Below are 14,093 nucleotides of genomic sequence, written 5' to 3' on the forward strand. Positions count from 1 at the left end.
TCTCTAGTTCTCAACGTATACTATTCTGATCTGATCTTCCGTTTTATTCGACTTAAATCTAGTTCCCAAAACCCCAAACAAATCCGAGAAAAAATATTTAAATTTAAAAGTGATTTTTGTTGGCGTTTATTTATTATATAGAAGATATCTATTTCGCTTCTTGTAAAGATTTCCGTTACATATTTCATAAATTTGCGTTTTTTTACGTTTTCGTGTTTAACATTTTGGGATTTAGGACGATGGGAAATTTGGGTTGTCCAATTACTAAATGAGGACGGGGTTGTGTTTATGGGATCGTATAACTTAGTATAAGATAGGTAAATTGATTAAAATTTAATTATCTCCGTTAGTTTTCGGCCTTCTTCCGTATCGGTTTTCTTGTGTTTTGCGACGAAAAAAAAAGGGGAAGGCGGTGCATTATAAATATGTATATGCATTATAATGCATACCTATATCGTTCAGTAATAATTAATATAATATTGTGTGTGCTAACTTAGCTTAAGCTGCAAACATTCAATCAAACGCGTTTGCTTTGCTTTTCGTTTATTAATTTGCATAAACTTTGTATGCATATATGAATATATACATATGCATCGATATATATCAACTAATTCTTCAGTTGCAATTTGTGTTAGTGATCTATAGTAATATTTAGAATTTATTCAAATGGTTTGCTTTGAATATATGCAAGTGTAAATATTATTTGATGTAATGTTCTAAATGCACGCTCCTTCAAAATGGCTTAGAATTTGCATTTATGTATGTTTTCTGGTGTTTTGTTTTTGCTAAAATTTGCATTGATCATCACAACAAATGAAAATCAAGAAAAGTTCTCCTCCTTTTCAAATCAATAAAATAAGTGTATGTGCGGCTAGGTGAGTTTTGTATTCGTTTAAAAACTAGTTTGGATAAATTGTTGGCTTGCTTGCTTTTGATTGAATTTTGTATTATTTAGGACTCATTGGGTGTCCCGTTTTATCGAAATACAAGTAAGGTTCTAACGTGTTTCGTTTACGCAGCTGTTATCACAATGGGTTTTGGTTTAAACTTCTTTTTATTATTTTTAAGTTAGTTCCGTCTGCCGAAGGCAAAATTTAGCTTATAACATATGATCTGGCTGATGCTGAATGATATTGCCCAACAAATCTGGTGTTTTATAGTTTCTTTTTATAACCCTCAAAAACAGCTAACTTTGGCGCTTAAAAGTATGCTTGTTTTTCTGTAGGTCTTGTATGTACAGTAAACAATATAGGATTTTTGTATTAGGTCCTTTTGCTTTTTTCCCACTGCAATACATATGTAAAAAGTTCGTTTTGTGTTTGTATCCTCTATAAAAAAAATTTTGTTTGGGTGAATTCGATGTGTCTCTGTGTGTGTATGTTTATTTATGTGTGAGTGAGTGGGTGTGTGCGGGAATTTTTTCTGCATTATTGGCACTTGTGCGGGACGCACCGTAGCGGTAAATGCATTCACTTTATCGACTTTATCGATATTGACACATGTATGTCCATACATACACATATATATTTTGGTTTACCAACGAAAAGCTTAAAACGAAACAAATAAAAAAGTTAAACAAGTGCAAAAACAAAAACTAAAGCAAAACGCCTTTGTGTTAGGTGTGTTTGTGTTTGAAACGATTTTAGTTCTCTAAGTAAACGAAACAAAAAAAATAATAAAATAAAAAAACTATACAAACTATCGAAATAACGGCACTTCGTTTCGTTTCTCCGTTATTCGCTTGTTCTTGCTTCAAACAATTGAATTCATTTTGTTTTTGGCTTTAGTCTTTCGTCTTTATTTTTGGTTACATTTTTTCAAAAGTTGCAATTCTATACTTTCAAAAATATATGTATTTGCGAATTTCTATCGTTTTAAATCTATCGTTTTAAGAAGAAACTGCGAGCGAGAAATATATCGTATAAGGGGTGGGGCGGAGGCTGAGAGAGATAGAGCGATCGATCAGGACTTAAACGAAGGGCTTTCCTCCAAAGTGAAAAGGGGAAAAAGAATTGTTCACTTTTCCCTTCTTTTTTTTCGAAGTTTTCGGTTTCAGTTACTCTTAAATTTTATCAGTTTCAACTTCTTTTGCTCTTTTTTTCTCTCTTTTTGTTTTGATTTTGTGTTTCCGTATTTTTTGCTTTTTTTTTTAGTTTGTTGATTGGTTTGTATGTTTTTCGCAGTGTGTACACAACAACTTATAGATAAATACAATACAAATATCGCGCTCTGTAGTTTTATTTCTTCAAAAAAGAATGTATGCCTCAAGTCATCCATAATACATTATATTTTAGACATCAGACATTGTCTATAAGCGACAACGACAACGACAATAATACAAATACATAACATATATTCATATTCCTCTTCTGATTCAGATACTGATTTCGATTCAGATACAGCTTCATTTTTGGCTGTCTCTGCTTCAGTTTCAGTGTTTTTTGGCCTGGCCTTTTTGGGGGCACTGCGTTTACTTCATTTAAATTGGTTATTAATTAGTATTTTTGTATTTTCGTTTTGTTTATATAAGTCTATCACATCATCACAATTCGGTTGCATCAAAATCATAATTAAAAAGTAGAAAATTATAAAAAAAAAGAAATTAAAACGTTATTTCACTTGGTAAATTTGCGTATATATACGCCTAGAGTAGGTACAAAAAATAATATTATTTATTTGTAGTTTCCATTTCCAATAATGTTTAATATATATCAAAAAACAAAACTAAAGACCCCGGAAAAAACTTACATAATTGAAATGAAAATAAAAAATGAACTTCCTTCTCTATGAATTATATATGTAGATCTATATAAAAAAGTTTTCGAGTTTTCCCCCTTTTGCTTTAAAAAGAGATCCTTGTGTTGACGATGTACACTATATAAATAGTCCCTTTTTTTTCCCAGATTTGTATTTACTAAAAAGAAACCGTACACGTAGAAAACTAATAAAAAAAAAATAATGAAATTACTAAAATGTTTCTTTCACTCTCCCCAAACGGCTAACAAATATATATATGTATATATATATATATAATATAATCTACATGACTTTCATCTATTTGCTTGTGTATTCTTTTTTTCACACAATTTGCTGTGTAGAATATTCCCTTGTGTCCGTTACGTCTTCCAAACTTCTTCGGTTTTTTGTACTTTCCCGTGGCGAAGGACAACGCACTGCTTGCAACAACTTGGACAACTGCTTGGACAGACGATATTTGGATATATTACTGCTAACTATATAACTGGAGCTGCCAATAAATGTTACTACTATCTATTCACTTGTACTGAACTCTGACCAAAAGTATTTGGAAGAGGGCGCAATTGACAGAAAATTAAAAAAAAAAATGAATATACGAATGGGGAAAACGGAAAAGAGCTTTTTGGAATAGTCAGAAGTATGCATTATGTTTGCTGTATTATTATTATCATTATTTTCGTGTGGCATTGCTTGGCATTATTCGATCTTCTAACCAGGTTTAGTGTTCCACATGCTATTCCTCCTGTTTCATGTTCGCTTTACTTGTCTTTATGGATGAATGTGGCGTCTTTTCTTTTTTTCGCTTTCTTTTCATTTTCAACTGCTTCTGTTCTTTTGTCTTGGAATAATTGAAAAATTTAATTGTAATTTTAATTTTTTTTTTCAAGTATTTGCATAGAACTTTTGAAAAAACCTCGTTAATTTATGCGAATGTTGTGTTAAGGGGGGTTATTTATAGAATTCTATAACGTGTCTTAAACAAAATGAGTTTTTATTTTAATCTTCATTAAAAATCAAGCTCGAATATACATATGTATACATATATTTAGTATACACATATATGTATAAAAATGGGAAATTAAATGGTAACTGTAAATTTGCCTGTCCTTGTGGTGTTATGTGTGTGTGTGTGTGTTTGTCGATTTGGGTGTGTGCTTGTGTGGGGTGGTTGTGTAAATGTTCTCCCATTGCATCAATTGCATTATTATTATCGATTGATTAAATATTATTTCTTTTTTGTTAGTCTTCCTTTAACATACTTCCTACCAAAGCAGCGCTGCCCATCCCTTTTTTTGCTCCTATTTTGGATTTGGCCAAAATATAGGTGTATATTTGTATATCTCAACCGTTAGCTGCGTTTTTTTAAATGGAATTTGTGTAGAATTTCTTCAGTTTTCCCTTTGTTGTAATTGTTTGTTGCAAATTTTGCTTGGCTATATGTATATAAAATAATTAAACATGTTTTTAAATGTGTGTTATTATAAGCAAACCGTTCATTTCTTACCAACCAAGTTAGTAAAAAGGGTTTTTTTCGATCCCTTCTTTTTTTTTTCTTGACAATTTTCGAATTCATTTTTTTTTTGGTTTCGTGCTAGTGAGTTTTGTTTTTAGCTTCGTGTACAGATGAATATATATATATATATAACATAATTAGTAACAGTGTCTGTTTGTTTCTAGTTTTAATTTTGCTTGTGTTTGCCTGGCGGAAAAGAAATAATAATAGCCCTACTTAATTCTTTTTAAACATTCGAGAAACATGCAACTGTCAGTGTGTGTGTGTGTTGATGCCGAAAAGCCTAAGAACTACAATAATTTTTTCACTTTCGAGGTGTTCTTGTTTCGTGTTACCTTGTTTTTGGAAAACTTAAAAGGATATTTACGAGGTCGATGATCCGTGTGATGTCTGTGTGGATAAGAAAAGTCTATTATAAATGAATAACTAAAATACGACGGAAACTTACCCCTGGTTATTGATGTTTTAGGTTGTTTGTCCAAAGAACAGTGACGAATGAAAAGTCGAGTGGAGAGTTAAGGGGATTGGGTAGGAAAGGGGGGTTGTAGGTCAAATTTTATCGCAAACACAAACTGCAAATGCTTCAATGAGCGAAAGAGAACACAATAAATACTAATATTAGTAGTAGGGAGAAAACAAAGTCAATTTTTTCGCTTTAAATTTAAAGAGCAACTCCGCTCTTATATGTTTGTAAATTATATCCTTTTTTCATTTCTGATCGTGTGCATTGGGATTTCATGACTGTGGGTAATGGTTAATTGTTTGTTGTCCATGCCGTTGGTGAAGTTGCTGTTGTTTTTTAAAGTTATTGATAAATCTGCTGTTGTAGCTCTCCACTATCCACTTTTATTCTTTCCGAGCGCATGCATTTTTATTGGTGTCCTGCCTGCTCTATGGTCTGTCCAGGTCCTGGCCCGGGTCCTGCCACGGCTGGTGCAAATTGGTGATGTTGAGCGGCATAATAAGTGGCCGGCATGCTAAACTGATTGGCATAAGGATTGGTGCCCGGTGCTGCAGCTGTCGTCAGCACACCGGCAGCATCGTACATGTAGGCAGCTCCGGGAGCCGGAGCCACAGCTGCGGCACGTCCGGCTGCTGCTGCAGCTGCAGCAGCTACAGCCGCAATCGGTGGCGAATTGGCTGGCGTGTAATGAACCAGCGAAGTGGTAACAGCAGCCGGTGGCGGCGGTGGAGCGTATTTGTTACTATCATCCTTGGGCGGTTTGGGCTGCTGACCTCCCTGTTGCACCTGCTGTTGTTGCTGTTGATGCTGCACAGCCTGTTGGCCATAGTGGGGCACTCCCTGCTGTTGGTATTCTCGCTTTGGATACTGCTGGAATCGTGGTGGCATTCCACCGGCTCCGGCCCCCTGCGGCACAAATTGTCCACGGCTACGGTACGCCTGTGGGATGTACTGACCTCCATGCTGGGCCGTCATGTGTCCCTGGGGGCCACCGCCAACACCAGCCGCTCCACCCACACCGCCTGCTCCACCACCGCCGCCTTGGTGGCCCATTATGGCACGTGGTCCTCCATTGTTGAACGGAGTTCTTGGACGATAGGTGTTGCCATTTCGTTGCTGTTGACCGCCGGCGCCATCCTGTCCGATTTGGTTCATGCGGTTCCAATTTCCACCGCCACCACCACCATTCTGCTGATAGTTATTGCCGCCAGCGGCATACTGCTGGTAGCCAGTTGGTGGGCCTCCGCGGTTATTGTTATAGCTGTTGCCCGCCTGGTAATTCAACGGGTTATTGTTGCGTTGCTGATAAACGCCATTGTGACCGCCAGTATTGCGATCTCCGCCGCCATTGTTGTTCCAACGCTTGTTGCCGCGATATCCTCCCGAGCTGGGCATCGAACGTGCCAAATCCAAAAGAGCTTGAGACGGCGTCTGGCCAGCCTCTTCGAGTACAGAAATAAGCTCACGAGCCTGCTTGGCATTGTCGGGTGTGAAGAAAGTGTAGGCAGTACCCAGTTGCTGGCACCGTCCAGTGCGTCCGATACGGTGCACATAGTTCTCAGAGGAATTGGGGTAATCATAGTTAATAACGTACTGCAGGTCCTCCACATCAAGACCTCGTGAGGCCACATCGGTCGCAATTAGAATATTAGACTTGCCATTACGGAAATCCTTCAACACAGAATCACGTTCATTTTGTGTCTTGTCGCCGTGAATTGAGGTGGCAGTGTACCCCTCGGTACGAATGATTTGTAAGATGTCTTCCACCTAGATGAGGGCAAGGAAATAGATGGGAATTAATAGGGAACTTAAGAAGTTAGTAACTTAAAAAATTCCTGCTGTTTACAAGTATCGATTTTTTATTAGTCACAAACATTTTACTGCCGCGGGCTAGCAGCCATTTAAGTATTGAAACAAGTCAGGAAATATTCGATATTTACAAAGGAATTCTGTACGATATATGATATTGTAATCAAAAATTTAAACTGAATTATACTAAGAATGTGCGTGTCTTGTGGAATAATTTTCAAGTAAATCAAGAATTCCCTTTTCTATTCCTTTTAAAAACAATTTTATTAACTCACCTTGATCTTGGTCTCGACAAAGATAATGATCTTGTTGCCATTGTTAGCTGAATTGTTGCTCGGGGTAATCTCCTTAAGCAGGCGCACCATGCGCTGAGGTTTTTCCATCTCGGTGCAGATTTCAACGATCTGGCGAATGTTGTGGTTGGCCGACAGGCTCATCGAGCCAATATTAATTTGGATATAATCGTTCAAAAAGTCGCCTGCAAGGGCCTGCACTTCCTTTGGCCAGGTGGCGGACCACATGACGACTTGACGATCGGGACGAATCTGTTCAATAATCTTTCTGATTTGGGGTTCGAAACCCATGTCCAGCATGCGATCGGCTTCGTCCAGCACTAGATAGGTGCATCTTTGTAAGTTTGTATTGCGATTTTCAAGGAAGTCAATCAGTCGCCCTGGAGTGGCTATTATGACTTCCACGCCGCGGTCAAGATCTCGTGCTTGCGGCACCTTTGACGACCCGCCAAAAATACAAGTGTGACGGATCTCAGGCTTGCAAAGATGTCCATAATCGCGCACGACCGATTGGATTTGTTGGGCCAACTCCCGAGTAGGGGCCAGCACCAGAGCAATGGGACCCTCGCCGCGCAATATGGGCGGCTGATTGCCAATGTGCACAATGGCCGGCAGCATGTAGGCCAGCGTCTTGCCGGAACCGGTTTGGGCAATGCCCACCAAATCACGGCCACTTAAGGCTATGGGCCATCCCTGCGACTGGATGGCAGTGGGCTTCGTAAATCCCTGGCGCTTCATCTCCTCAATGACATGGGTCGGAAGCGAGCTCTCCTCAAAACTAACCACCGGATGGGGCAACTCGTTCCCCGACACAGTAATTTCTAGTTCGCGTCGTATATCGGCTACCTGCTGCTCTGATTTGGCCAGCGTATTGGGATGAATGTTGTAGAAATCCTTGTGGAACGGCTCTAGGTTCTCCCACTTTGGCTTAACTAGATTTCGGCCGGGGTTCTTGGCCTTTTCGCGTTGGATCTCGGCGCGCTCTTCCTTGGATAGCATGCCCAAGGCCGCAGCATTGTAGTTATTGCTCTGATAGCCACCACCTCCTCCGCCGCCGTTGTGCGGTTTCTGGTAGCGTTGTGCGTAATTGGGATTCTTGCCACGGGGTCCACCATAGCCACCAGCACCGCCAGATCCAGCTCCCCCACCACCACCTCCTCCAAGGCCATTTCCAGCGAAAGCCACACCATTTTGTTGACGATACGGATTACCGCCACCGGCACCGGCTGCTCCCATTCCCAAACCGTTTTGGATGCCATAGGTCATCACGCCGTACGGCTGGCCAAAGTGCATGCTACCTGCGGCTCCGGCTGTTCCATTGATAGTCGCTCCACCGGCAGCGCCGGCGAAATTACTGCGTGGATAAAAGGGACGTTCGTGACGTGGGGCACCATTACCTCCGCCACCAGCGCCTGCGGCGGCACCATTGCCATAGTAACCGCCGCCCGTGTGTTGTTGAACGCCGCCAGCGTTGGGTGCATATGCTCCGGCATACATCGTGTGTTGAATCCTGTCGAGAAATGAACAAAAGATCAGCAAAATTTCACGGGAATACCGCGCCACTACAGAAACAAACACACACTACTATACTACCACAAACACTAAGACTTTGCACTTTTGTATCTCTTCGCTCTCACTATGTTGCCGCTATGGAGTGTAAATATAAATAAAGAAACGCTTTTGACTTTTAGGGCAAAGGGTTGCTTTGATGGTGGAAGAAGAGGTGTTTTTTTTTATTTTTGAGTTTGACAGGCATAGGGCGGGGATCGGTTTTACCACCCACCCACTAACCACCACCGAAAAATCAATACAGCATCGCCAAATGCACAAAAGACGTGCAGAGAGAAAGAGAGTTAGAACGATAGTGAGAGAGCGAAAGCACGCGCAAGAGAGGGACAGGCAGAGTGCACCGACCACAGACCGAGAGAGAGCACAATGCGAACTCGTACATACGCCAACTTACAAAAAATCACTCTAAAAAGTGCACTGCATTTTCACGCCTCACAAACACGCACTCACCTTATTCCTGTTGCGACAAACTGCTGCCTGTATGTGTGTGTGTAATTTTGTATGAGCCTGACTTGTGCGGGGGGCTTTAAATTAATGTATTTATGCGCCGCAATTTGACATTTGTTCCCCGGCCAGTTGGGTTGTGGGTTTTGGTTGTCAAAGCCTCTTAGATTTTTCCCTGCTCTAGTCTGAGTTTCGATCCGTTTCTCCTGTCCCGTTTAATTCAATATTCTATTCTCTCACTGTCGCTCTCTTCGTCACGCTCACACGCCTCTTGCAAACTTCTCTTTTTTGCTTTGCTCGACTTTTGCCGAGAGGTAATTGTAATTAATTGCTATTACTTTGCTACTGTCGCCGCCTTCGCCACGGGAAACTGACCGTAAAGCTAACTAAAGGTGTACTTCGTTAAACACTAGGAGCGATTTATCTAATTCTAATTCTTGTATTTTAGATTTGTACAACAAAAAAAAACGCGTTTGCAGTAAAATTGCAGTGTGACCGCGTCGATATCTATGAAAAATACAGTCCGATACGCCTAAAAATAAATACCACTATATACCAGATCAGCTTTTGTAAATACCAGCTAAGTACCAATTATATTATATGCATGGCTTTTTAAATAAATTCATTGATTATTAAAAAAAAAAATTGGGCTATCTTAAGTACTGATGAAACAAAATCATTATTTTTACGATACTACCGATATTCCTAGTAGTTTGGCAACACCGATTACTAAAAAGTTTTCAAATTCAATTCAAAAATGGGTATGCCAAAACTCTTAGCATCACTATTAGTTGAAGTACAAATCAGACTAAAAATATTAAAACATATTTATTTTTCTTTATTTTTGTAATTTACTGATCGAAAGAAAGGCCAACTCGTTATGTTACGTATTTTAAAACTAAAAATTACATATATTCTAGGTAAGCGTACATTTCGGCCATAAATCAGTTTAACGTCTTGCAGAAGTGCATTAAAGTGACAAAACTCCAACGGAACAAAATATTTAACAAATGTAAAAATCTAAGGAGACAGGCCATTGCAGCTGCACGTACATAAATGTATGGTATTTACACGAATTTATTCTCCACTCATATCACATACATCGACATTCAGAAATCGGAGGGAGTTAAGGGCGTTAATTGGAAGCCAGTCGGACAAGTAGTTTCCGTCGGTCCGCGTCGATGGTGGCCAGAAATTTTTGCACCCTCTCACTGTAGAAATCGGTAGTCTTGGCCAATTGTACGCTCTGCATCCTTTCTGCTCGCCGGAAGTCCTCTAGCTGCCATCGGTCACGTTGGTATGCCAGAATACTGGCAAGGAAGTGCCAGAACGTTATCTGCGGCCATAGGACGTTGCTGAAGTAAAGCACGGAGGTGCTTAGCTGGAAATGATAAACAGGCATTAAGTAAAATAATTTTCATTATTTGAAGAATAATATTTCAATAAATATTTAAAGCAATAATATGTTCTTCAACTTGTTCTTTGTCCCTGTAATTAACAACGCTATTATGGTTCTAAGTACCTATGTAAATTCAGTATTCTTTGAATGTCAGAATGCATTTGATGGTGATCAAAGAACAAAGAGAGTAACTTCTAATGACTGTAGTGCTATCTGCTCCTGGTAGTATCTTTTAGACCCACCTGCCACATCATAAAGTCGCTCAACCTGGTCTCGCCGGAGGTGCGAAACACCAGATCCGGTGGCGGCGAATGTCGCGTGTAAAGGCACTCCTCTAGCAACCTTTCGCTGATGTCGTCGGCGCTAAGATCCTGGCTACCGTGCCGCAGGACAGTTTCCACCGCCTGCGTGATCTCGTCCCGCGACGTGTAGGCAAAGGCTACGTTTAGGAAGAGCTTATCATTGCGCTCTGTACTCAACATGGCAGAGGCCACCAGTTTCTGTAGATCCAGTGGCAATAGTTCGATGTTCCCAATCACCCGAATGCGAATGCCATGTTCGTCCAGTCGGGCAGTCTCCTCCAGCAGGCGAGCAAACTTCTTCCTGGCCAAATTAAATAGTCCCTCCACTTCCTCGCTGGAACGCTTAAAGTTCTCGATGCTGAAAGCAAAAGTGGTCACTTCGCGAACTCCCACATCCAAGCACCAGCGAAGGCAATCCGCCAACTTTTCAAATCCCCGTGAATGACCCTCAATCTTATCTATCTGTTGCGAGCGGGCGAAACGCCGATTGCCATCCATCACAAAGGCTACGTGGTGCGGAATGTGGCCACAGGCGCGCAGCGTCCGCATCGCAAACCGCTCCGTCCACGTGTACTTGTAATCGGAGACCCACGACATGGCCTTTGGGTTGTCTTTGGGTATTCAGATTCGATCGGAAATTTAATATTTTTATTTTGGCCTCTTGCTGTCTTGTGATTAGAGTTCTAATAAATCAGTGTGACAGTTTTAACACGTCAAGAAATCCAGAATGAAACCAGGATATCAAGAGATAAACACAACCGAGGCACAAACCACCAACATACCATAGTGACAGTAATATAAGTACTCTAATATCCCAGACTCAAACCATACGAAATAAATAATGTGACCATCGATCAATTTCTTGTCCTCGTTTTTAGTAAAGACTTAAACCATCGGCGTTTTAAAATCCATCCTAGGATTGAAACCCCACTTATCTTATCGATTAACTATCGCCATATATTTGGAACTATACAACCCTGTTATTTTGACATCTACGACAGCCTTCTTTTTTGATATCCGGTTCACGCAAGTGGTTCGTCATAAATTTTTGTTCCTGCATTTTTGTTAAAAAAACCCTACTTTGAGCTCTTTTAAGACTTTTAAAATGTGATCCCTTAAGAGTGTTCAAAGGGTAAAATGAAAACAATTGGAAAAACTGCCCTGCAACTGTTTTTTTTTACATTTTTGTTTTGTTTGTGCGCACGCATTTGTTTTTGTTTGTGAAGTGCCAGTATGGCTAAAATGTGCATTCCCTTGCTATTCCCGCAGCTGCTGATCGACAAATAACCAGAATGGCTCCCAGGAAGGCTAAAGTTCAGAAGGAGGAGGTGCAAGTCCAGCTGGGACCCCAAGTTCGCGATGGCGAGATCGTTTTCGGTGTGGCTCACATATACGCCAGCTTCAACGACACTTTCGTGCACGTTACTGATCTGTCCGGCCGTGAGACCATCGCCCGTGTCACCGGAGGCATGAAGGTGAAGGCTGATCGTGATGAGGCTTCGCCTTACGCCGCTATGTTGGCTGCCCAGGTTAGTTAGCAGTCAATCTAGTACAGTGAGAACATAGCTAATGGTTTTAATATCCTTCAGGATGTGGCTGAGAAGTGCAAGACGCTGGGAATCACCGCTTTGCACATTAAGCTGCGTGCCACCGGTGGAAACAAGACCAAGACCCCCGGACCCGGTGCCCAGTCCGCTCTGCGTGCTCTGGCCCGTTCGTCCATGAAGATTGGCCGTATTGAGGATGTTACCCCCATCCCTTCGGACTCCACCCGCAGGAAGGGCGGTCGCCGTGGTCGTCGTCTGTAAATTGTGAAATCTGGAGAGCAGGAACCCAGGTTTTTGGTCGAAATTTACTGCATTTGTGTATGCGATAAGAAAGTTCTTCTGTTTGTGTGCATAGATGCACTGTAATAAACCAGGAAATATTATGTAAATGATTCCATGGCATTTTTAAATGTAAACGTGTCTGTTTTGGGATGTAAAAGCTGTTTAAAGTAATTTTAAAAGACTTAGCGTAATAGTTATCAATATAGTCAGTTTTAAGTTGCAGAGTTGCAACATTGGTTTTGTAGCTAAAAGTTCACTGGACAAGAGGTTTGGGTGTTTACCAGCAAATCTCCGCAGGCAGCCAAAGAAAGAAAGCATTTAATAGTAAATAAATATTTAACGTCAAGATGAGCTCGTGAAAGATTATTTTCTATATATATATTATTGCGGCACAATTAGCCTTAATCAAAACGCATAACTACCTAACGAATGTTTCTGTTTTTAAATTGAGACAACTTAAGCGGTTTCAGTTCGCTCGCAGCACGATATTCACGACAGCAAAACGGGGCGAACGCAGCCACATTAATTTTCTGCTCACCTCTGGCAACTCTTCTTCATTCCTTTTCTTTTCGTTGCGTTTCCGGAGAGGTCGTAATTAGGCAATTTTGTGTTTTAACTCTAGACACGTGCCTGATTTTTTTAAATTTTGCCATTTTTTTAGAGGTTTGTAAGTTAGCAAATTTGTATTTTAATCGGGAAAGTAAAATATTTTAAAGGAGGCAGTTGAAATTCACCGAATAAATTCGGTTGTGATTTTGTGCCCCCACCCATAATTTTATGATTTCACTGCCATTTGCAAATTGAGCGGCAAAAACAATGCGATTCCGAAGCTGGTGAAAATTACTACCTATGGAACGATTAGTCTTAGATCTAACACGGTGTGGGTGTATCTAAAATAAATTGTTTGCTTTCTGCTTTTTTTTATTTATTTTTTTTATTTGTTTTTTTTTTTTATCGACTTGAGCCGGCAATTAAAAATTGAGTGTTTTCTGTTCTTTCAGTTGCTGATCGACGACCGGACTTATCAGAATGGCACCTAGAAAGGCTAAAGTTCAGAAGGAGGAGGTGCAAGTCCAGTTGGGACCCCAAGTTCGAGATGGCGAGATCGTTTTCGGAGTCGCCCACATATACGCCAGCTTCAACGATACCTTCGTTCATGTTACAGATCTCTCCGGCCGTGAAACAATTGCTCGTGTCACCGGGGGCATGAAGGTGAAGGCCGATCGTGATGAGGCTTCGCCCTACGCCGCTATGTTGGCCGCCCAGGTGAGCAGTTTGAGTTATCCTTAATAAGCTATTTAATAAATATGTGTAATCTCTTCCAGGACGTGGCTGAGAAATGCAAGTTGCTGGGAATCACCGCTCTGAACATCAAGCTCCGTGCCACTGGTGGCAACAAGACCAAAACCCCCGGACCCGGTGCCCAGTCTGCTCTGCGTGCTCTGGCACGTTCGTCCATGAAGATTGGCCGTATTGAAGATGTTACCCCCATCCCATCGGATTCTACCCGAAGGAAGGGAGGTCGCCGTGGTCGTCGTCTGTAAAAATATGGGCTAATATTTTCTGACGCTGCGTTTTTTTTTATACTATGAAATATTAATGTAGAAATAAAAAAATGTAAATGCAGTGGAAATGGCTTGTTTTGGGCTCAGGTGTTCTTTACTTGACCAGTGGCAACGTATTAGCGGTTGTTATCGATAGATGGTAGTCTTCCT

At 40.8% G+C, this 14,093-nt stretch overlaps 4 protein-coding genes across 5 annotated transcripts; 2 read left to right on the forward strand and 2 right to left on the reverse strand.

Annotated features, from left to right (window-relative positions):
• Window positions 1-102: 102 nt before the first annotated feature.
• Window positions 103-9,364, reverse strand: LOC108117425 (ATP-dependent RNA helicase dbp2). Its single transcript, XM_017229838.2, has 4 exons — window positions 8,855-9,364; window positions 6,818-8,345; window positions 4,719-6,500; window positions 103-4,660 (listed from the first exon to the last, which is right to left on the reverse strand). Exons 2-3 carry the CDS (start codon window positions 8,330-8,332, stop codon window positions 5,142-5,144), a joined length of 2,874 nt encoding a protein of 957 aa, XP_017085327.1. The 5' UTR covers window positions 8,333-8,345; window positions 8,855-9,364; the 3' UTR covers window positions 103-4,660; window positions 4,719-5,141.
• A 301-nt stretch (window positions 9,365-9,665) lies between these two features.
• Window positions 9,666-11,313, reverse strand: LOC108117420 (dehydrodolichyl diphosphate synthase complex subunit DHDDS). The gene is made up of 2 exons (XM_017229831.2): window positions 10,490-11,313; window positions 9,666-10,229 (listed from the first exon to the last, which is right to left on the reverse strand). The coding sequence occupies exons 1-2, from the start codon at window positions 11,144-11,146 to the stop codon at window positions 9,984-9,986; spliced, it is 903 nt and encodes a 300-aa protein (XP_017085320.1). The 5' UTR covers window positions 11,147-11,313; the 3' UTR covers window positions 9,666-9,983.
• Window positions 11,314-11,492: 179 nt separating this feature from the next.
• LOC108117422 (40S ribosomal protein S14a) lies at window positions 11,493-12,488 on the forward strand. Its single transcript, XM_017229833.1, has 3 exons — window positions 11,493-11,582; window positions 11,819-12,078; window positions 12,139-12,488. Exons 2-3 carry the CDS (start codon window positions 11,842-11,844, stop codon window positions 12,355-12,357), a joined length of 456 nt encoding a protein of 151 aa, XP_017085322.1. The 5' UTR covers window positions 11,493-11,582; window positions 11,819-11,841; the 3' UTR covers window positions 12,358-12,488.
• Window positions 12,489-12,909: 421 nt separating this feature from the next.
• Window positions 12,910-14,004, forward strand: LOC108117423 (40S ribosomal protein S14a-like). Of its 2 annotated transcripts, none has more exons than XM_017229834.2 (3): window positions 12,910-13,041; window positions 13,380-13,644; window positions 13,704-14,004. In XM_017229834.2, exons 2-3 carry the CDS (start codon window positions 13,408-13,410, stop codon window positions 13,920-13,922), a joined length of 456 nt encoding a protein of 151 aa, XP_017085323.1. In that variant the 5' UTR covers window positions 12,910-13,041; window positions 13,380-13,407; the 3' UTR covers window positions 13,923-14,004. The 2 variants fall into 2 exon arrangements, with proteins under 2 accessions (XP_017085323.1, XP_017085325.1); XM_017229836.2 differs by having other exon boundaries at window positions 12,943-13,045.
• The last annotated feature ends 89 nt before the right edge of the window (window positions 14,005-14,093 follow it).

Source organism: Drosophila eugracilis, unplaced genomic scaffold, assembly GCF_018153835.1.
Source record: "Drosophila eugracilis isolate 14026-0451.02 unplaced genomic scaffold, ASM1815383v1 contig_2147, whole genome shotgun sequence".
Classification (NCBI taxonomy): Eukaryota; Metazoa; Arthropoda; class Insecta; order Diptera; family Drosophilidae; genus Drosophila; species Drosophila eugracilis.